The sequence below is a fragment of the Protopterus annectens genome, chromosome 4.part1, assembly GCF_019279795.1.
Source record: "Protopterus annectens isolate FY-2018-M chromosome 4.part1, PAN1.0, whole genome shotgun sequence".
Taxonomy (NCBI): Eukaryota; Metazoa; Chordata; order Ceratodontiformes; family Protopteridae; genus Protopterus; species Protopterus annectens.
Genome location: NC_056734.1, coordinates 451,168,504 through 451,193,756, shown reverse-complemented (window position 1 = coordinate 451,193,756; position 25,253 = coordinate 451,168,504). Strand labels below are relative to the sequence as shown.

General features: G+C 38.5%; 1 protein-coding gene across 1 annotated transcript in view; it reads right to left on the bottom strand.

The window, feature by feature from the left end:
• Positions 1-10,745, bottom strand: part of CSPG4 (chondroitin sulfate proteoglycan 4) — an 881,559-nt gene extending 870,814 nt beyond the window's left edge. The window contains exon 1 of the mRNA XM_044070270.1: positions 10,600-10,745. Coding sequence (XP_043926205.1) covers positions 10,600-10,648 — 49 coding nt within the window. The 5' untranslated portion in view covers positions 10,649-10,745. The remainder of the gene's footprint in view (positions 1-10,599) is intronic.
• Positions 10,746-25,253: the final 14,508 nt, after the last annotated feature.

The window sequence follows — 25,253 nt, the reverse complement described above, 5'->3', positions numbered from 1 at the left end:
CAGTATTTTACTAAAACTATTAAAATACAGGCTTTATTGTAATTTATCAGCCATTTTTTCTACAGACAGATTATTTTGGAACTCAAGTTTGCCTAATTCCTTACATTAAAAAGACAGGAATAATGCCAAATACCATGCTGCAACAAGACTTTTTTCAATTCCGTGCTAGCTAGAATTATAATTGACTAAAGGAGAGGGATGTTAAGAATAAGAATACAATATATATAATCATGCAAATTCAAGTTTAAAGTGTTATGGTGCTACTTGGTCAAAGGTAGAAACTTGTCCTTCAGATGAGATGTTGAACTGAGGCCCCATCTGCTTCGGTTGGTGGTAGTTCAGCTGGATATAAAGCACACCACTACCTTGCTCTTAAAAAATATTTCAAAGCTAGAACTTACCCATTACATATCTGTCTCAAGGCTACTTACCACATACAAACAACTACAAACCAGACAAATGCCCAGTTCTAAACAGCATTCTTAAGCATTATAAACAGCTGCGCTCCAATAACTACTTTTCTACATAACCCCATCAAACAATTCACCTGGTGACTGTATGTACTACAGAACTCCTTGTCCCTACTACTCAAACAAAATAGCAATAAAAAAACTTTTCACAACAGTTACTGGTTACATGCCTCTGCTCTCTTCCACACCAGGCTAACCCCACACTGCCTTAGCCTTTCTAGACAGTGTTGACTCCGTCTTTTCTCCTCACTCATACGATAATTTATAAACTATTGTATTTAACATATGTCAGGTCTTCCTCCATTCTATTTCTCCCTTTTCCCACTTTTCATTTCTTTCTGATACTCCACACACTCAAAACACTTCCTACCTAGATTTCTGCTCTGCCTTTTCCATTCCATTTCTACAATCTTGCTATTTTTCACAGTGTACTTTCCCTCCTTTCACTTTTCCAAACCCACTGACTGTAACTCTGCTAGACTAGACTCTTCTCTCCTTATCCACGCTTAAGTCCAATCTATCTGGCTATTACCTGAAAACTCCTCTCTACTTATAGCCCTATTTAGACTCTGTAATGTCTTGCTATCTTTTCAATAAAGGTGGCAGGATAACAATTTGAAAGTTTATTACTGACTGGAAACTATGATATTGATAGATATTGATAGCTCAGCATATCAGAACAATGCCCACAACCACAGTCTATCAGCACAATGTCCACACCCATTAATACACACATATGTTTAGCTATATCTGTGTCCATCTTTCAATCTGTTTATATTGTACTGCCTCACAGCACCTAGGTCTCTAATTTGGAACTCGGGTACAACGACTTTTGTGTAACCAGAGTTTGTATGCTTTTCCTGAATCTGTGTCCGTTTTTGTTGAGTACAACTGTATCAGTATTTATAGATGCATCTGTGTGAGTGTTTGCTGGTTGCATATGTGTTTTTCCTAGGAGCATCTGTGTCAGTTTTAGACAGGCAGATAGATAATAAATAGATAGGTGTACTTTTTAAATAATGTAGGAGCATGTAACAAAAAACACTGGCTTTTGCAGTGAGAGGAAGCACTCCTGCAACCTCCAAGTGAGGCGGGGGGGGGGCTATGCTCTCCACACCCCCAACTAATTATATATTCCCACTCTGAGATTGTACAATACTGGAGAAAATGGAATATTCTCCAGCCACAGTATTATAGTGGTATCATATGACTGTTGACCATCTGACTTGTCAACCAAAGTGTGTCAACAAAATAGATGTCCAGTTTAAAAAGAGTCAGTGTTATTAAGTGCACCTATATATCAAGATGACTGCAATAGCAAGGATGGGGGAGATGTCCTTTTCCATGCAATTGTGCAGTCTTGGAGTTGATATATATACATATATATATATATATATATATATATATATATATATATATATATATATATATATATATATATATATATATATATATATATATATAGATAGCTAGATATATAGGTAGCAGGGGAATGTGGGCTGCTGGGTGGGGGTTGCCCCCCCCAAAAAAAATGCTATTTCTTGTGTTGCATGCTCAAAGTTAAATTTAGCTGGAAAGGTGTTGAAGTACCAGTTAGTGTTTCTTACTAAACAGTGCTGTGATGTATTGTGTAAAAATCTCTTTCATTTTACATATATATATATATATATATATATGTATATATATATGTACACACACATATCTCTCTCTCTCTCTATATATATATATATATATATATATATATATATATATATATATATATATATATATATATATATAAAATATAGCTGCGGTGGTGGTGCTGCGGTAGCATTGTCACCTCACAGTAAGACGTTGTCCTGTTCGATTCTCAACTAGAGCGTCTTCTGTGTGGAGACATGTGTGAATGGGTGTACCTTCATTGAAGGTTGTGCATCAGGGCTGGCAACTCGGCATGTAAAAGTCTACTGCCAATCATTAGCGGACCGGAGTTTCGCTGTGGCGATCCCTAACCGGGAAAAGCCGAAAGACACAACAACATATATATGTGTGTGTGTGTGTGTGTGTGTGTGTGTGTGTGTGTGTGTGTGTGTGTGTGTGTGTGTGTGTATACAAACACACATAATGCATATACACACTGAAATATATGCATATGGGTGAAGTACCTTTTTCAAATTGCTATTTGTCTGACAGAGTACGTTGTGTATATGTTTGGTGAAGTGTATGAATAACTGAATGCAGTATACATTGAAAGTTGCAGATATACTGAAAATGTCAGCATTAGGGGGTGGGAATGTATGTGTAGAATTGTTTATGCACTAGGATTACAGTAAGGGCTAGGTAAGGTACCATATTTAATGCTTTGCATGAGTGCTTTTACATGAAGTGTGTGCACAAGCTGTCTTGTACAATGGTAGCAATATGGAAAGAATGTTTTTCAAAGTAAGGTGTAGGGCTGGGGTTTGAGGCAGGAATAGGGTTAGGCTTAATGTTACGATAACACACAAAACAAACATGATGAAACAAAAGTGGTCAGCTACACTAACTTGTTGATAAATACCTTCTACTCTACTTTGTTAAGCCTGTATTATCAGTATCATTAGAAATTATTCCTTGTATTTGACCCCATTGTGTTCCTGGGATCTGAATGAAAATGCTCCAGATGTATCAGTGCACTGCCCTGGTCAATAATTAAAATAAACTGTTAACACACCACCACATAGTGGACCAACACAGCTATGTACAGTAAATAAAATACCTCACTCATTTTCTTCTCATCCACAAGACCACACACAATGAATTAATGCAGCCAGAAAACAGAAAATGAGTATACAGAGATCCCAAGTGAAATGTGCAAATCTAAAATTTGCTAAACTGACAAATATAATAGATGGCAGCTGAATATCTAAAAACCACACTGGTAGTCCTGTTCTTTGCAGCACCATACTGTATACCTTAGAAAAATAAGGACAAAGCATAAATAATAGGGGAAAAGGCCCCGAAATAGTGCCACTTTTTTAAATACTGCTTTAAAAAGCTTAGAAAGTTGATAGAATAACAGGTTTTGCATTTGCATGAATTTTCTGAAGGATATGAAGTCTGAAACTCAAATCTCTACCATTATTTTCTGACTTCAGTCCTTAATGATTTGCCAGTGATTTGCCAGAAAACCACAATTTTATGAGAAACAAACCAAAAATATGAGGCAAAAATTTGGACAGTTGGAGATATGCCAGACAGTAAAAATTAAAGAACTCATGCACATGTTAGACTTTAACCACCGCACCCCTTACTTACATATACTAACTCCTGAACCATGAAGGTGCAGACAAAATCCCACGCAAAGGGAATCACTGCAGCCATCAAACCAGAAACTGCACACACAGCAATTTCAGGTAAAAGTTATACAGCTACAGTTTGTTGAATCAACACATAAAACAGGTGAATCAGTACCTAGTCACAATGGTTCATAGGTTCATAGGTAGGTAGTAGGCTATCTGCCCAAAGGCATTTATAAGCCTAGCCAGAATGTGTTGGCTTTCACCGCCCCCTTTAGATTAGTTCCCTGTTCCTCTGTCCAGCAGAGCCATTGAAGTGATCCCTGGGGTAAACTTTCTATTTCCCATCCACTCGTCAAGGTTTCTCTTGAAGAGGGTTAGTGAGGAGCTCTGTCTAATGTAGATTGGAATCTTGTTCCAGAGCATGGGAAGTCTCTGGGACAGGAATCTATCCCTCCAGCACGTCCTATTTATTGTTGTGGTGAGGTTTAGATCCCTAGAGCATGTTGCTCGAGGGGATATGGTTTTCTTTAGGTGGAGCATGTCCATCAATTCTGGGTTGGACATGACCTTGTATGTCAGGCATAGATTACCTCTGAGTAGGTGGTATGCAACCAAGTACAGCTGGAGTTTCTTCAATCGAGCTGCATTGGGCATCTGTTTGAGGCCAGTGATTCTCTTGGTGAGGTACTTCTGTGGTCTTTCCAGCTGTTGCAGGTGTCTTGTAAGGTACATCCCAAATGGGGCGTTGTACTCTATGATGGGTGTGATGAGTGATGTGTAGAGGGGCAGAATGACCTCTTTTGATCTGGATGCAAACCCTTTTGTGATTAGGTGGGCCACATAGAAGGATCTTCTAACTACTCTGGCAATGTGCTTATCAAAGGAGAGGTTACTACATACTTGGGTCCCCATATCTCTTATTACGTCTTCCGTATTTAGGAGCTGCCACCTATGTGGTAGTTTGTGGGTACTTTGTTTTTTCCAAAGGGGATGACTATGCACTTTTTGGCATTTAGCTTGAAGCCATGGTTTTGGCACTAGGTATCTGTCTCAGCGAGACTCTTTTGGAGGATGTCTGTGCATCCAGGAGAGTCAGTTATAGCCCCTAGTTTGCTGTCATCTGCAGACGTAGTCAGCCATAGTCCTTCTGTGCTTGCCTGTACCTCTGAGAAGTATATGCCGAACAGGAGGGGTCCTAGGACTGAGCCCCAGAGTACACCACTTGTAACCAGTTTAGAGTCAATCCTAACTCCCGCAACTCTGACCATGTGGTTTCTGTCCATTAGCCAGCTGGCAAGCCATCTCATGACATAGGAGTTTATATTCAGACTGGTGAGCTTGTCTATATTCATCTTCATCTTCAGCTTTCTAGCAGACGCCTGAAGGTTTTGGGCCAAAAGTGACTGGTATTTGGAACTGTTCATAATTCCCTCCTCCTTGACTAAAACGCCAGTTGCAGCTGAAGAAAAGCAACCCCAAAGCATGATACTGCCACCACCATGCTTCAGCATGGGGATGTTTTTCTTTTAGTGATGCAGTGTTGTTTTTGCGCCAAACATACCTTTTGAAATTGTGGCCAGAAAGTTCAACCTTGGTCTCATCAGACCATAACACATTTCCCCACATGCTTTTGGGAGACTTGATGCATTGTTTTGCAAATTTTAGCTGGGCCTGGATGTTTTTCTGCGTAAGAAAAAGCTTCCATCTTGCAACCCTACCCCATAGTCCAGACATATGGAGAATACGGGAGATTGTTGTCACATGTAGTACACAACCAGTACTTGCCAGAAATTCCTGCAGCTCCTTCAGTGTTGCTGTAGGTCTCTTGGCAGCCTCCCTGACCAGTTTTCATCTTGTCTTTTCATCAGTTCTGGAGGGACATCCAGTTCTTTGCAATGTCACTATTGTCCCGTATTTTCTCCACTATTTGATGACTGTCTTCACTGTGTTCCACGGTATATCCAATGCTGTGGAAATTTTTTGTACCCTTCTCCTGACTGATAACTTTCAACAATGATAGCCCTTTGAAGCTTTGTAAGATCTCTGCGAACCATGGCTTTATTTGTAGCGGGCAACTGAGTAAATGTCAGGAAAATCCTGCTAGGACAGCTGAACTTTATTTGGGGTAAACAAAGTCTCTTTAATTGATGGCAAGTGTATACCCAAGAAGACTGAATGCTGTAATTAAATCAAAACATGCTTCAACAAAGTATCAGTTCAAGGGTGTGCACACCCATGCAACTAGCATACTGCACACTTTTTATTATTCATATTCATTTCCCTAACAGATTTGTTTTTTTTTTCAAATGAATTGTGCAGGTTATAGGCCACATTAAAGGTGGGAAAAGTTTAGAAATTATTTATTGTGGTCTCACTTTTTTATATCACAAAAACCTGGCATTTTAACAGAGGTGTATACAGTTTTTATATCCACTGTATGTAAATCCTTATGTAACTTGTTGAAGAACAAACTAGCTCAAAAATAGAACTCAGGAAATTAGGATGGGCAGCTTTACCTTCTCCAAAAGACTTGTCACTAGTGGTGTATTCCAGGGTGCAGTCCTTGGACTGCTCTTCTTAGGCATTTACTTCTTAGAGGTCAAAGCAAATGTTAAGGGTTTAACACACGTGATGTTTACAATTAACAGATTGGTGACATCATTAACTCCCCAGAAGGCATCAAAATCCTCCAAGAAGTCCTTTCCTAAACAAGTAGCTGGTGTCAAAACCATGGAACAAACCTAAATACCAAGAAATGTATAATCATATCCTTTGGTAATATAATGATCATATCAACAGCACACCCCTGAAAGTTTATTCCATAGCTGAGGATCTGGAAACATGTTGACAATGAACTGTCCTTTGATCACCATGTATTCACTGTTGTAAGGAAGTTCTTTTTCACTGTACAGCTTATATCTAAAGTTATGGCATCTTGGTCCAGGGATGTAATTATTCCATGGTACTCTGCTCTTATCATACCAATTACCAAATATAATAACCCCATTCTGTAAGTATTATTTTATTTTATTTATTTATTTTACATTTGTTTACCGGGTTAGTCTGACTGGATACATATCCCTTTTCAGCAGAGACCCGGGGAGAAAAGCTCCACATTTGAAAAGAACAACAATACATAGACTAACATCAGCAACATTCATAGTATACAAAATCCAGAGAGACTCATTACAAATACATTCTATTAAATTCCACCAGTACATGATGAGTAAATCTCCAGATATACAGATAGGTTAAGAAGTAAAGAGGTTTGAGCTTGTAATCACAAGGGAGAAGGATATATCTTCTTTCACAAGTTGATTCTATGGTTATACATGTCCAAATACTTGTCACAACTGTTTCCTCGCTAGTAAAAAAAAAATCAAGGGCCAAAATCACAAACTATACCGACCATCTCAATGTTTCATCCTTCTTCTCTTATCTTAGTCTACCAATAACAAATATCTGTCTTGCATATACAGCCTTAATAGACCTCGTCTCCTGTCAGATCTACTACACATTCGCAAGGCCAGTGGTAACGTGACTCTTGCTAAGGGGATCTGAATTTCTTTTCTAACAAAACAGAACACGTTGGAGAGGTAGGTATGTATAACACAGAATACATCTTCTATGGAACTATTTTCCACTGGATAAATGGATGGAAACTGCAAATGTAACCCCCATTTAACACCAATGTCCCTCATGAAGAGCAGTAACAAGTAAATCTCCCAAGATATCCTTGCTTTGCCCACCTCTGGGTTATTTGTACACAAAATGTAAGGGCCAAAAATCACAACAACATAAGGCTACAGATCAACAGCCTTGAAAGTTACTCAGAATCAACAAGAACTTCTGAATGGCAGAACATTACTGAGTCCTGAAAGCATGCTTTTATTACTGCAAAGCATTCAAGCCACACATTATACTTCGGCAATCTGTATTATGCCCCTGTTTTAAAAAACTTCAAATCTTATACCCATCATCATAACCAACAAGTGATTTGCGGGGTCTACTTCCATTTATTTTTTCATTGATATTTTTAAACCTCTTATTTAGGCATACTGTCCAGCTGAAGAAAAAGTCAGCAAAACTTCTCCACATGTTGCACATCTCGCACCTGCCATGTTCTATTACAATTTTTATAATACCAATCAACAGGAGACAAGACTGTGTCTAATTCCAGACACATCTAGTTAAATAAAGCATAATCAACATACCTGGTATAACCTCTATGCATCACACCTTGCATATTCTTATCAGTCATAGCCTGTGGTGTATTTTTTGTGTTGCTTCCAGTACAAACTTCATTTCTATAAACTCGTGCAGAGCTGATATAGCAGAGCTAAATTCTCCTGACTGTGTGTCTTCTTGATTTAGCCTTTTGTTCACCAGGCTAGTTGCCTTTTTCTGGAGAGACCCAAGGTGATATTGATACTACCAGGGGAAATCTGGCCAGAGCATTGGGGAACATCTCCTACTCTTTTCAGCAGGTGAAATAGGATTTTTCACATCCACCTGAGCTACCACCAACTCAAGCATATGGTACCTCAGTTTAACATCTCATCTGAAGAGGAACACACCCACAGGAGTGCAGCACTACCTTATACTGCAGTGCAGTGTCAGCATTCCAACTACCTGATCTAGGAATAGAACCCATAGACTTCTGCAACAAAGGTAAGTGTGCTATCTGTTGTGCCACAGACACTGCACTGTATGTCCACTATATCATACTATATAACACCTTACAGAACTCTACATGCTGGCTACCCACATTTTTACTATAATCTTCCAGAGTACCTAACTATTACCCTGTCAAAGAGATACACACTCAGTGATACTCAGCTAACTCTTACATCTATATATGTCTATGTATTTATATGTTTCTCTCTCTCTATCTCTTTATGCATACACACACATATTATGCTTATTTGTATGTATATGGGTTTCCTTCATTTGATGACAAACCAGATTGCTGAAACCCATATGATGGTCATATTTTATAACTTCAATTGCCCTACTAAAGGATGGTAGAAATGAAGGTATCTGGCTTAGTGTCGGTTACTTTCAATATTATTTCTTACTTATCTTGCACTATTTCTTGAATGATTCTCTCCCACTGATAGCTAATCTTGTTTTAGAAGGAGTAAATGACAAAGCTCTCAATTAATTTTGTTTCTTTTCCCTAAATGAACATTTGCATATGCAGCACTGCCCCCTCCCATACATAGAAAGCCTCCTGAGCATTATGTGCAGTCAGTATAATACTGAGTACTTCTGCTGATGAATGGTGTGAAAGTAACAAACATGCCACTCCCATTACAATCCTGGAAGCTTGACTGATACCTTTGGCACCTTCTGACAGATTATAGTTCAAAGTAGCCCCTGGACTCACAATTATGGCTTTGACATTTTCTGCCCACACTGGTTGTAGAGCACCATAATCTGGTGTATGAAAATGTAGGTATGACCTTCTAACCTCTAGTGTACCTTCTTCTGTTTACCCTGTTCCTCTACAACTGTATTCTGTTGCATGCTCACATCCTTTTCTGTTATAGCATACTTTTATTACACATTTAACAGATTATCAATTCCTCATAACTGCTGTTTTCTTTCTGCTGATGCAAGTTTTTTTAACATAGCTTTTCAGACTCTGTAGACGTTTTTGGCCAAATGAAAAAAATGTAAATGATTGATTTTAACAGTTTTGGCCATGCTATAAATGATACACAAAATCTGAAATGCTGAAGAAATAAGTCTACATTAGCAAAAGTTTTAGTTTTGCTCTGGCATCATTCATACAGCATTGTCATGTCTTTGTTGCCATTAGTTTTGTTTATATGTTTATGTTATGTAATGTTGCCATTAGTTTCATGTTTATATGTTTTAGCAAATGTAGGTCTTACATTTTGTTACATGAGGAACTTGTAATAGTCACAGGACAGGAAAAATGAAAAGATTATTTATTATAACTAAGAGTCAAAAGACATAAATGGGTGGGGAATGTATGCATATGTGAGAGGCAGAATTAAAATAACGAAAGAATGAAAGGGAGATACTTTCCAGTTTTTCCTACAGCTGCTAAAACTTAAAAAACAATTCATGCTTACTATTTTTTTCCTCTTTCTGACATCCTTTAGTAAACAATAATGTAAATCAGTTATCAACGTTTAACCACAATGCATGTGAACTTCTTACAGGTCTATTTACATTTTCTTGGCCTCAGCACTTTACACTGCATTTGCTCCATGTAGTATCAGTGCATTTTAATGTATTTGTGTTAGTATGAAGTTTTGTAGATAGCAAAATTTGCAGACGTAACCAGGCTACAAATAGAGTTGTCCCATGAGTACATCAGATTTATAGTGGGGTATCCTGACAAGCTTCTTGAAAAGCTAAATGAAAAGTCATATCTGTGAAGTAACCATAAGTAATATTAAAGTAACCCTAAAGTACATCTTTTAAATATAATTTTAAAGTTACAGGCTGTATGAAGAAAAATAAATGAAACTTCAGAGTTTTTTATTGCAACTATCTCTGCAGCAACAAGTTCTGATATTTCTATAGCCTTCATTGTTCAAAGCATGATTTCAAAATGAAGTTCACAAATAGAATATTTGGCTAAGATGTTAATATGGTTGCAATTATGATCTCTAATTAGATTAATGAGCTCACAAATGATAATTCCAGTTCCTGAGGAAGTAATGCGAACCAGACATCCCACATAAAGCAGAGACCCTTCCCTTGCACCCCTTCATGCACGCCTTCTCAGTAACTGAAGTGCTTCCTCTTCTCACCGCTACTGTGGTACCACATTCTACTTCACATGTGAAACTATCATAAAAAATACATAGAATAAGTGAGAAAGAACTTACCTCCAGAACTGCATCCAAGAAAGAAAATAAGGAGCCACAGACTACTCATGGTTATAGCTACGGTTGTGTCTTCAGAACAGAATCACCAGATACATTTCACGACAGAAAGCAAGGAATGTGCTTCTAATTCAGACTTTGGTATTACTGCTTCTGAGCTGTCATATGAAAAGGAGGTCTAGGCAGTCACTCCCCACTTAGTGTAAACTTACAGCAACTAGATGCTTACACATCTCCGGTTACAAGGTCACTCCTTCTTAAAGGTTCCTCTAGTTTCTTGGAGAATGTGGCCCATCAAGCTTCATGGGAGATGTGCTCTGTGTCTCTCCTTTTTAAAAGATAATTTTGTTCATAGACTATGACAGTACACACGTTATTTTACATATACATAAATACACACATACGTATATACATAAAACACACACACACACACACACACACACACACACACACACACACACACAGAAGGAAAAATATTGTCTTTAGACTTTATACTTGCCAATAGTTAAGAACTTAGCCAGTAATTTAGAGTTACAGAAAATTATTAGTTTTGTAATGTTTGTGGCTTGGAGAACTGAAAATATAGCTCACTGTTGCAAGTATTTGCACAACTAATGTAACTTATTCTGAAATGCATGCTACATAAACACGTTTGTTAACCTCCCTTTATCCATGCATTATGGTAGATAAGCAACCCCCCCCCCAAAAAAAAAATGTGTTTAAACACACAGGTCTATGACTGCACAATGACACATGGGTCTTTAGTAATGCACTCGGACCAGTAAGCCAGGCATCATTATTTACAGACATGCTTTGGGTTCATCACATTAGCATAAGTTGCTTGTACCAGTGACATAAAGGGATGAATCCCTGAATATATCCAGGCAACCTGAGTTTGTATAGCATGTCAAATACTTAATTATTCTGGCAGCATAGTGGCATGGGAATTGCCTAACTTGGGGAGTGAACATACAGAGTAGTTTCTATTAGGCTCTGATGGCAGTTGGAGCTCAGAGAGAGAGAATGCTAAATTGGGAGAAACAGGTAGGACTGAAGAGCATGACTGCTGTAGGGGTCCAGGGTAGGGTATCCCTCATTTCCTTCCCAGTTATGCATGATACATCAGCATACTGAAGCTACCAAAAATAATAACATAATTAGAAACTCTAGCTAATTTCTGAAACAATCAGATTAAAACTATGCTTCTAATGCATTTACCTGAGGGGGTAAGTTCCAAATAAGTTAGAAGCAAAGTAGCATAAAACCTCTAGCACGTACACATACACACACACACACACACACACACACACACACACACACACACACACACACACACACGCACACACACACACACACACACATGTATATATATATATATATATATATATATATATATATATATATATGTATAGAGAGAGAGAGAGAGTGAGAGATAGAGAGAGTCAGATGGTCTTCCTGAGTGACTGATATGTACATGATTTGTGGGACTTTTGTAGTTCTGAAGTTCCTTTTAAAGGATCCATGATCACTGCACCGAATAACGTGGTATTCATTATTACGTTTTTCTAATTAGAAATGTTGCCATTTCCTCATTAATTGACTTTCTGTAAACTTCATTTTTCTTTCTTTTACAAAACCTTTGTAATGATATAAAGAATGATCATTCTGCTGTCTGAATTTAGGGCATTTACACTACACTTGACTGTACAGTGTCATGAGCAAGAGCTTTTTATACTTGATGTGAAAGAACATACAAGTATAGATTACTAGTGAAAAACATGATGTAAAGACTTTCTCTTTGTTATTTGCATTTAGTTTTATTTTCCAAAGTTAGCATTGTAATGTATAGTGCGTGCATCTTACATATTAACCTAAGTCTAAGTAAATGTGAGATGTCATGTGACTACGTCTTGCTCTGACTCTTGCTGCCATTTTAATAAATAACATGGCTGCTTACTCACCAGCTTCAGTTTGCGTGTATGTATCTACTTACGTCACAGGTGCCGAGGAACAGAACCTGTACCCTTCCAGAGAAGACACAGTATAACAGTGGGATCACAGAAGTCATAAAAGCAGTATAATTTAAACAATATCAGCAGTTCCAAAGTCCATTCAATGAAACGCCATTGCACCTTGCATCTCTGTCAGAATTAAGGGATTTGGGATTGGAAAACTGCAACAAATCATAGAAGCTGTTTGCCAGAAGCATTTCTGAGTGTTTAAGCATCTCTTCAACCAAAAGCATTCAAATAATCTAGAAAATTAAATTCGCTACTACTTCAACGGTTTTAGTCTGCAGTTCAGGAGACAAGCAAAAGCTACAGCATCCCTGGTTTTAAACAAAAGAAAAATGCCATTTTGTAAAGTACAATTTTATTTATTTTATTTTTATTTATTTTACATTTGTTGACCGGGCTAGTCTAGCTGGATATATGTCCATTTTCAGTAGAGGCCCAGGGAGAAAAGCTCCACACAATTCAAATAAAGTTCACATCTACAGAAATACATATTTAGAATGCATATACATTTTCTTGAACAGAGAAGGCTGCAAATTTACAAGTACATAACGAAGGTTACACATATTTGAATAGACTTAGTATAGTTAATAAGAAGTTACATTTAAGTGTTACTAAAGAGTACTAGTTAATAAGAAGTGACATTTAAGTGTTACTAAAGAGTACTAGTTAATAAGAAGTTACATTTAAATGTTACTAAAGAGTACTAGTTAATAAGAAGTTACATTTAAATGTTACTAAAGAGTACTAGTTAATAAGAAGTTACATTTAAATGTTACTGAAGAGTACTAGTTAATAAGAAGTTACATTTAATTTTACTAAAGAGTACTAGTTAAGAGAAGAGAAGAAAGCAATAGTGTCGATGTAGATAATAAAGGAAGATAAGGAAAATGAAATAGAGAAGCAGTTAGGTAATAAATCTAGAAGTAATATGAGTAACTTTAATGAATCCCGTACTAGCTAGGACTGTGATGGAGAGGAAGCATAGTAGTATTTAATATGAAATAGTTTAAGAGAATAGAGGAATATTAGTTAGAAAGATGAAGTAGATTCAGAGATGAGAAGGTAGATTGATTCAGGTAATAATGGATACGTTGGTCAGTCAGGTTTAGAACGGGCACATCCAGTGTGTTTTCAGGAAGAGCTTAAGCTTATTTTTAAACAGAGTAGTAGAGGGAAGTGTGGTAAGTTCAGAGGGAAGTAGGTTCCAGGTTTTTCCAATAGAAATCGAAAACAGAGAGTCTCCAGCTCTATTATTTGATTTGTTGATGTATACAAGAGATTTTTGTGATGATCTTAGGGACTTAAGGTTATCATAGGGGTGAATAAGATTAGATAGGATGGGTGTTTTGTCAGGTTGATAAAGTATTTTGTGGACGATGGTCAGTTGATTATATTTCAGATGCTGGTGAAATTCAAGCCATCCAAGATGGTTTAGATTAATACAGTGATGAGTTCTATATGGATTACCTGTGGCAAATCTGGCTATGCTGTTATAGGAGTTTTCTAGTTTTTTAAGGTTATTTTTTTGACAGATTGGTAAATATGGGTGAGGCATAAAGAAGGGTGGAGATAAGATGTGTGTGGGCAATGGTTATTCTAGTTGCAGGAGTGAGGAAGGATTTAATCCTATAAAGAGAGCCTATTTTATTATTGGTAGTTTTCAGAATGTTGATGATATGGGCATCAAAGTTTAGGTTATTATCTATGGTGATACCTAGCAGTTTGGTAGTTTGATCTTGGGATATGAGTGTACCGTCATGGGATGATACAGAGAAGTCTATTGGTGGAGATTTACTGGTAGGTGTAAAAAGGAGAAGTTTAGTTTTTTTAGGGTTTAATAAGAGGCAACGTTTTGTAAACCATAGTTCTAGAGAGTTAAATGTGTCTTGAGATAGAGAGTGAAGTTCAGATATAGATGAGGCAGAGCATATAAGTGTAGAGTCATCTGCATATTGGATGCATGTAGCTTGGGGAATTACTTGGTGAAGGTCATTGATGACTATAGAGAACAGGAGAGGGCCCAGTATGGAGCCTTGATGAACTCCAATATTAACAGGTAGCTGAGTAGAAAGAACGTTGTTCCAGAGTACAGCTTGATGTCTGTTATTTAAGTAGGAATGGAACCATTTTATAGCTAGTGTGTCAAGAGACAGAGATTTGAGAATGTTTATGAGTATAGTGTGATTTACCATGTCGAAAGCTTTGGACAGGTCTATGAAAAGTGCAGAGGAGAGCATGTTATGGTTTCGGTTGTTATTGATAGTGTCAATAAAGGAAAGGAGGGCAGTAGTTGTGCTATGGGAAGGTCAGAAGCCATGTTGGGTGTTGGAAAGCAGGTTATTATGGAGAAGGTGGTCTAGCAATTGCCTATGGATACATCTTTCCATGATCTTAGATAGAGGAGAAAGTAGGGCTATGGGTCGATAATTAGAGAGTTCAGTGGAGTCTCCTCCTTTGTGAAGGGGAATAATATGAGAGACTTTCCAGAGTTTAGGGATATATCCTTCAGTGATGGTTCTATTTATGAGGATGGAGATGGGGTTAGCAATTGATTTGGCTGCTATCTGTAGGTATTCTGATGGTAGCTGGTCAGCAGAAGGAGTACATGGTTTCAGTTTTTGGAAAAGGGTGAGAATAAATGCTGTGGGGACCGGTTGGAAGAGAAAAGGTGGAGGTGGGTTAGAGTCAGAATTGGATGTTATGTCTTGAGGAGAGAGATGACAGGCAAGAGCTTGAATTGCTTTGATAAAGAAGGTGTTTAAGGTGCTTGCAGTTTGTTTAGGATTGTCTTTGTCAGTGCCTTGTGGGTTAGGTGTGATAGATTGACTTGGATGTAATAACTGATTAATACTTGACCAAAACTTTTGGGGTTTATTATGGTGGGTCTGCTGAAATTGTAAATAATATTTTTTTTTATGAAACACTATGGCTTTTTTTGTTTAATTTCTCAGTTGTTTGTAGTTTTGGATGTCAGTATGGTTTTTAGTTAAGTGTGATTTATTCCAGTATTTATTTCTGAGATGGATTTTTTGTTTGGTTTCCCTAGTAAGCCATGGAGCAGATTTTGTTCTTATCCTGATAGAGCGGGTAGGAGCATGACAGTTGAGTATGTTTAGGAAATTAATATTAAAGTAATCAACAGCTTCATCAAGAGAAAGGTATTTTAATGGGGACCAATTACATGCTTTAAGTTCACTAAGGAATATATCTAAGTTGAGTTTTTTCTTGGTTCTAATTTCCCTATATATGGGTTGAAAGGGTGGATTGGTTTTTAGTCTGATGATGTAGGTTAGTGAGTGGTCGCTTATGTCGTCAGGGAGGGTTCCGGTTTCATAAGTCTGAGGTTGACTATTAATAAGTATCCAATCTAAGGTGCTTTCTTTCTTGCTATTTTTGTTTATTCTAGTAGGGGAGGTAATAGTTTGGGTGAACCATAAAGATTAATATGGCTAGTGGGGCAGTTGTTATTGCAAGAATTCCAATCTATGTTAAAATCGCCTAGGATTATGGTTTCTTGGGGAAGGTTTAGAGATAACCAACAAAGTATGTTTTCAATGGTAGTGATGTTATTACCTGGAGGAACATAGATACTAATAATATAGATAGATTTAACTGGGTTTAGCTGAAACTTGATAATAAGTATTTCAGCATTTAAGTCTTGGGAAGGTTTGTGGTTAAAGATGGTTATTTGAAGATCAAATTTGAATAGAACAGCTACTCCACCACCTTTTGTGGTTACAAGGTCAAGGCGTATGATGTTATAACCAGGTGGTAAAATTTCATTGTCTTTTGTTGCTGGTTTTAACCAGGTTTCTGTTAGACATATAACATCAAATGAGTAGAGTTCCAAGAGAGCATGGAGTTGTGTTATTTTATTATTAATGCTCCATGTGTTAAGGTGAGCTATTAAGAGTGAGTTTGGAGGTTTTATAAGTGGGTGAATGGAGAGGGGTTTGGGTTATTGAGTTGAATGGTACTTGAGGTGTTTGGGCCAGGATTTGGGTGAATGTCTCCATCTTTTAGGGAGTGGAGTAGTGTTAGATATAGATTATTAGTAAGTTTACTGAGAAGAAATGGATATCTTCTGGAGTTAGGGGAGTTATATCTAATGTGTGCTGTAATATGGTATTTAGGTAATAGATAGTTGGGTATGGATGTAACGTTGAAATGGTCAGTGTGAGAGGGTAGTGAAAAAGAAGTAGATCGTTTAGTAGGACGTAACAAGTTTGTGTATACAGGGTGCTCATAGGAGGTTAATAGGTAGACAAGAGTTAATGGAGGTAGAAGTGTGAGTATGAGTAACATTTGTAAGTAGATTAAAGTGTAGGGTTTATTCATAGACATGGTAGATAAAAATTTTATCTATATGTGCATTGGTAAAATTAGTGAGGTCAGGGAGGGTAAAGAGAGAGATTGGTGAGATAGGGTGTGGTTTTTTAAAAAGGCGGGAAAGCATGAGAAAGTGTGATGGAAGTGAAACCATGATTGGTGGAAATAGAGAGGGGGTGTGGTTTGATAGGTATAAGGTTAGGATCTCTGGGGGTGGGTGGGAATTGGGGGTAGGGTAGGGGAGCGAAGTGAGCCCGCAGGGCAAACGGAGCGGGTTGGAGCAAGTAAAGATGAGCTCCTGGAGACAATCAGAAAGCTACCAATTGTGGAGGAGCTCTAGGTAGTTCCAGGTGAGTGTAGAGTTGTAGTACTATAAACAGTTAACAAGAGATAGTAGAGAAGGGAAAGGGAATAAAGTAAACAGAGGGGGTAGTAATAGAAAAGAGGATAAAATGAGGAGAAGATAAGAAGTAAAGAGGGATATTATACTAGTGAAGAGAGAATGGAGTGTAAGAAGCCAAGTTAGCCACCTGGTGGACAACAGCTTGAATTACAGTTAGTTGGCTAGGTAGAAATAGAGAGGAAGAGGTGAGTTGATTAATAGAACCAAGGGAAGAATTTAATGACACACTTTGCAAAACAATTTCTTTGTCCTCCTCAAGCAAGCTAATTCATTAATATTGAAATCAGCAAAATAACTCACTCTCTCACTCTCATTTCAGCAAAAGCTAAATTTCGGATTAAATTTCTGTTATACTTTTGTGTGCAGTGAAGCTAAAAGACCTTTTGGAACAGTCATAATCTACTCCTGCTATCCGTAAAACTTTTTCACAGGGTCTTTTCTTTTTTTTTTAAATTGTAGCAAACTGCTAGTTGCTTTTGTAGCAAGGAGCTGCTGTTGTTTATGTCACACACGGAGTACTATAGACCGTCAGTTTTGCCCACAATTGCAATACTGGCATTTATGAACAGTGATCAGGATTGGGTGTTTGCATCACCTAAGACTCTGCTCCCAGGCTGGCTACCCATTATCCAACACTTTAGCTATGCTTCTTGTTCAGACATTAAACCTTGACAACATTGCTTCAGGTTAAGCTGAAAAAAGTAATGAGGTTTGTGTTGCTAATCCTCTATATCTGTTATGGGATGATGTGATTAAGGTATTTAGGGATATCTACAGGTCCCCAAGCTCCCATTTCCTGAGTGTCAGGGGAACAGGTGACCAAGATGCCAAGATGAAAATGTAGAAGATTGTTTTACATAACAAATCACTGACAGTGCAGTTTCTATGGTATCAATAATTCCTTGATTATGGGACAATTCCCCATTCTTCATGTATGCACAACAGAGGAATAGGCACAAGTAAGGAAAGAATGTGTGGGGGGCTTGCTGTATAGGGACGCAAAAGTGCTTGTTACCAGTGCAAAATGTGGTTACATTTAGAGTTTTTGCCTGTTTAGTGACTAAGGTAATTGTATTTGGTGATTTGATTCATGGACATGTGTTTCAAGTTTCATAGTGGAACCAGGTATTTAACATATTTACATTTACCACAAAGAAGCAGGCTTAGATTCTGTAATGCTCAAGCAGGAGAAATATTTGAGCCAGAAGAATTTGTTGTATATTTACCATTTGATTTTTTTTAGAAATCACGTTTATTTACTTATTTATTTATGAATGCATGTATGCATATATTTATTATCCCTGGGATTCATAAACGTGGCATCCCCGATCAAGTAAAGGCTTCCTCAGTGCTCATGGGAAGTGCTAGGTAGCCAGAAACTAATTAGCAAGTAACCAGCAGAAATCTCATGCTCAAAACTGCTTCTGCTTAAGAAACCTACTTGTAGAAATGGCAAACTCAGCAGTGACAGACTGGACTGGAATGCTGTAAAGACAACTAGCAAGCAACTAAGCAGCAGGCATGTACCCAGACATGTGCACATGCATTATATAGTGACACTACATGAATGATTGGAATTCACATCAAATGGATCCCAGCAAAGTTTATATCTTTTTATTACTTTAAATGAGGAGAACGTGGCTGCACAAGGAAGTAGGAACGGGAATAGAACAAGCAGAGGGACATACAGAAGGGCATAATGATAGTGAGGGTGGTGAGGGGTAGAAGAGTATACATTTTTAGGGACAGGTGACAAATTTCTTTTTTTGAAGAACAGTAGATGGGGAAGTATCTAAGAGGAAGGAGAGACAGAAAGAGAGCAAAGGTGTGGAAGCAGGGGCCTCCATATAAAAATTAACCACAGACAAAGATGAAAAGTAGAAGTGTTAACATAATTAAGTGGTGGGTGATAACAGATACACTGACATAAAGAACAGAGAGAGAGAGAGAGAGAGAGAGAGAGAGAGAAAACAACTGGTAATGTGGATGACTGACAACAGACAGGGGAGGGATGTGACACACCAGTTAGTAGGACATCAGATTGGGGGACATGGTTGCCATCCCACTTCCATTTCCACTTTGCCTGGGCTATACCTAGAGAGAGGTCAGCCACCATCATGAATGTTTTCTCCACTGGGCCCTGCCAGAGAAGGTGCTAATGACAGAAATAGGAAGCAGTGTCACTCCTACAGCAACATGGGGAATTTCTCCATGCAGGTAATGTGGGCATCAAGTCACTGGTCCATCAACTCCACTACCACATCTATCAATTCCTGCTGGTGGATGAATTTTGACACCACCCCCCTCCCATTCAGCAGTGCCATCTGATGGAATAACAGTACCCCCTCCAGCAACCGTCTGCCAAAAAGTCACTGGTAATGCCAAAAGGCTACACCCCCTAACCCACTCACAGCTGACTGGAAGTCAGTCCTGGAGCCAGACAGAGTATCAGTAGGAAAAGACTGGGGCTGATGGTGGGGGTGGGGACATTTGTGGAAATTGGTAGTAAAAATGGGTAGAAATAAAACAACACACATCAAATAAAATAAAAAAAGAAGGATAGTAACAATGTGAGGTACAAACAGAAGAAATAAAAAGAAACTCATATTAGCACTGATTCAGCTGGCCATCCTAACAGCTACCCAAAGTCCTACTACAGACATACATATGTTAGCAGGCCAACTCAGATAGTTCTTCCTAAGCACATAAATCCAAAATCACTATTGTAGGATGTGTGGTCATGTTTGCTAGGTCCTTGCTCCCCATAGGCAAGGATGTGTTGAAAGGGGTGGATGCTGCAGTGGTAGGATGGAGATGTCAGACTTAATACACCATGGGTGTGTGGAGGCAGTGGCCTTATAGGCAGGCTGTCAGGTACATAAGGGACATGTTCAAAACATGTCATGTGAACTTCTACAGTGATAGCACCTATTTGATCCCACATCTCTTTAGCTGCTCTGCGCTTTACTACAAGTATAGAAGCAGTCATGTCCAACTGAGATAGTCAGTTAGCAGTTCATTTGCAAATGTAATTGCTATGTATCAATGCAATTACCATACTTGTATCAAAAAGACAGAGGTATGCAAGGCAAAGTTATGAATAACATAACGCATATGGTGGAGTGCTATATAACCAATACACCTCCAAGGGCTCCATCCTTATTACCTACCACTGACTCCAACCCAACATCCATGTATCAATTCACCCCCAGCACTGCTCTGTATTATAACTATCAACCTGTTAGCACAAGAAATCTGAGTAAAGCCAAATCAAATCAGGGAAAAAGCCCAAAATCAGGGTCATATTTTAAACTTAGCTTCTATAAACTTAGAAAGTTGCTAGAATAACAAGCATTTTCTGATGTGTATGAAGCCTGAAACTCAAATGCATGTCATTATTTAGTGACTTTTATCCTTAAGAATTTTCCAGAAAAAAAAATAATTTTATGAGGAACAGACCAACAAATATGAGGCAAAAATCTGGACATTTGAGAGGTATGCTGCCCATGGCCCCGTTATGGACCCTTAATCCCTCACTCAGATGAACACACACCTAAACTCATCTCAATGACCCCTGATCTATTCCTCAGGTCCTCCAACTTATCATCCCCAATCACTCCCACCCTACAGCCCCAGGACATCTAACCTTACCACTCCTCAAGGACCACCTACCCAACTACCCCCTGCACTCTAATACAACAACCTCCCCCAACATCCAACATGTTTTCAAATTGGGTAGATGTCCACAGCTCACTGCACTTCTCAGGAACTCATGCAAGTTCACAAAGTTCAAATCAAAGAAACACCACTAGATCATCAAAAGCGAACCAATCCACAAGTTTATTAACCAAAGATGCTGTATCAATTAAAACACATTAAGGGTTTTTCTCCCTGGCAAATGGGACTTCTTCAGAATATATTTAAACAACCTAACATTCCTTTTATCCAATAAAGCCATCCCCTTCACATTTGATTGAAAGACCTTCCTGAAATCAGCAGGCTACATTAAACTACTGCTGTTAACTCTAATCAAAAATCACAGGTCGCTCAACCTCCAGGTTAACTTGATATAAAATGACAATAAGTACTTTAAAAAAAAATAATATATATATATATATATATATATATATATATATATATATATATATATATATATACAAATAAATAGTGCACTTTCCATAGATTCTTAAAATAATATATTTGAACTGGACTTTAAAAAACATTTCTTTACTCACTCATTGGTATAAGATATTTAAAAATGATGTTGTTCCATTTTATATCCTTTTATGAAGCTTCTTTCCATCATGGCATACTACTTACTAATGGACCATTATGTTCAATTCAAATGGACCAGTCGCATTTGTTCCAAGCTGCAATTTGCTCTGAATTGTGTGTAGGGAGGTTACCTATGCCATATGTGTATTATACCATAGGAGTCCAATACTTACTACTTTTCACAACATCCTCATTATCAATAACATTCCTGTGAGTGTAGTATTGTAATAACATTCCTGTGATTGCAGTATTGTGAATTTTTGTTTTGGGGGGGGAGCTGGTAGCACAGTTCAAGGGCATCCATAGAGTTGTCTCATATTCAATAGTCCTGAAGCATGGTACTATTTCCCTGATGTGTCCATACACCCTTATCACCCTCCCCCCATATATTGCATATGTAAGGGAAGTGTCTGTAATAGTAGAATTAAGCAATTTAGTCTGGAGGATGTTACAGTACCAGAGAGTCATCTGGTTATCATTGACTGAGCAAACCTGACTACCCTCAGTAAGAAATCAGTGTACCAGACGTGCAGTCAATGGCCTGAATAATAGTTTGGGACATTGCCTTCCTACATCTTTGACAAAGTGTTATATTGCTGGCCTGTGCTACATCCTTTAGTGTTGGGGGTGGTCCTTCATACATATCCACATATGGGGATGTCTGTGTACGGTCCAAGTTGATTCCATTCACATGTTGTGGATTGTAGACTCACACCTGTCTGTAGGATGTACAAACACACACGGACACACGCACACACACACACACACACACACACACACACACACACACACACACACACACACACACACACACACACACACACAAACACACACCTTCCTAAAGGTTATTTGAGCTGTGGCTCCAGATCTACTGAAATACAGAGACGATGTATGTCCCAGGCAGGGAAGATGCAAAACAATAATAGTCATATTCTATACTGGGCATGTGCCACCTCCACAATCAGGTGATGTACGAATATGCCTGTGGAAAATGGTGTAGTCCTCCTAGCAAATAATAGCGCCATTGTGCTTGACTATGTGGTCCATGCACATACAGATTACAGGAAATGTCCCGCATACACCCATATGCGTGTCCTTTATTCTCCTCAGGTGCTTTGTCACTCCTGCCACATGTCAGTGAAACAACCAGATATGTTAAACTTAGAACACCTCCACATACATTCCATATCTGCATGTGGCTAGGTCCCCATACCTGTTATAACAAAAGATAAGTCTTGCAAATTCTGGCCCAGTGCATGTGAAACTGTTGACGGACACTGTCTGTGTAACTTTACAACATGTCAGATGTATACTTTTTTGTAACTGCATGTTGTCATGCCTGATCTTAGAAATACTAGAAAAGTAAATGTTCCCAGTCAGAGAATGACATCCTAAAAGAGGCCCTTTGTTAAAAATGACAGTGTATACTCTATCATAAGAGATCTGATCAGGACTTTCAAGCATGTATGGAGGGATATTATCGATGACCATACCTCTCAACTTCTTAGCACAAGAAATCTGGGCAAAGTTTGACATAATGGGGGGACAAAGACCCAACACTAGAGACAGATTTTAAACAATCCTCTTATATACTTAGAAAGTTGCTAGAATAACAGGATTTGTGTTAGCATGCATTTTCTGAAGGACATGAAGTCCGAAACTAAAATTTGTGTCATTATTTAATGACTTCACTTCTCAGCTATTCCTAGTGATTTGCTGGAACACCACATTCTGTGAAAATCTGGACAGCTGAGAGGTATGTCAATGAGAACAATGCTGTTAGTGTCTTAGACTGAAATTACAGTCCAGTCCAAATAAGGGCTGCTGACATGATGGCTGCAGCACATACTCTTGTGGGCCACCAAGTACAGTAACAGGGGGCCTTCATAGGGGTGCTGAACACAGAAGCACCTCAGACAGAGATGGGGGAGTTCCTCACATTTCTGACAGCTGCAGTGGAGTCATAGATATCAGTGCTGAGTTGCACAGGGAACTGCATATATTTATTAGTGATGATGCCTTGGGTTAGTATGCTTGAGCATAGGTTACTGTCTGCATTACTAGTAAAACTTACAGGGATTAAATGTACAACCAAGACTTCTCAAAAGCACAGGTCCAAAGACAATTTGTCCAAGGTATGTTACTCATTACTTTACCACTCTATTAAATGGGATTAGATTTACAGACTTGTGGGTGTTGGAGCATGACTATCACTTGTTTTGGGTAACTATTGGTGTTTTCACATATGCTGTGTTATCAAGGTCATCTACTATGGATATAGGTTTTCCAGATATCTGGGAGCTTCCTGACTCTGATGATGTTGGCAGCAAAATCCAGACATGGTTGGAGACAATGGTGTCAATGGTAGACTTGGGCAATGTAATGGTCACATCCTTACACCATTCCTTGGACACAGCTCCTGTGCCTGTATAACCCACGCTACAGACGCAGGCTGACACTATGAACAGGAAGATGCCAACACATCTACCCAGTGGTAGAGTTTCCACTTGTTGCCACTAGTGCCATTGAGCAGGATGATGATCCTAGGGGTGAGTATAGATGTAGATGAAAATGCCATCAGTACTTCTTCCATCCTGGTCAGCACTCTGCTTTTACAAAGGACTATAATACAGGAACTGGCTGACAATAATACAAAATACAAATATAGCTGAGCTGGCTGAGGCTGTAGGTAACCTGCAGGAAGACCTACGGGAGTGCTTGGACCGCATGTGTAACACTATGGCCATGTGGAATCAGGAGATTGCAGACTGTAGGTGTTCCTGTGCAGCCACACATCACAGCCAGTGGACATTTCTTAGCCCTTCCACCTTCACTTCTGATAGGAATACTCACCACTGGAAGGGGAGGACATGGTTTTCAGGACTCACACACCACTATCCAGTGTTGAGGACACTACAGATGAATATGGACATACATGTGGACATGGTGTTTGTGTGGAGATCATGTATAAAATGAGCCACCATTCACTCTCATGGAGGACTCTGTATTCCTTATTTGGTGTGACCCTGCCAATAATTTTATAGTTTGAATAATGTATTATTTGTTACATTAAAATAAGTACTACCTTAACTTGACATTTCAACCTGATGTGCGGTAAGGAGTGATAGCTTGGCAGGTGACTTTAACAGTTTTCTGCTAGGCAGGGTCTAATAGGGATGAACATTTAGTATGAATGTAAGGAAAATTATGAATATATTTAAATATATTTGTATGTCTATATATTGGTACATTTGTAAATATTCGTAAATATGTAAATAAGGTATTTTTTATTTATAAACAAAGGATTCCTACTCTTTTCAAAAGGTTCCATGGTATCTTTTTATACCCACCTGAGCTACCACCAATTTAAGCAGATGGGGCCTTTGTTTACACTCAGGAGTGCAGCATCCCCTCTATGCTACACTGCAGTGTCAGCAATTAACCTATCTGGTGTGAGATTAGAAGCCACAGCCTTCTGCACCAAAGGCAAGTGTGCTACCTATTATGCCACTGGCACTGCTACATAAACTGTGAAGGAGAGTAATCCAAGGAGAATCATTTGGTGAGAGTGACAGGTCAACATTTGAAGATGCTTTGCAGCTGCTATAAAGTCAAAACCCCAATAGAGTGAA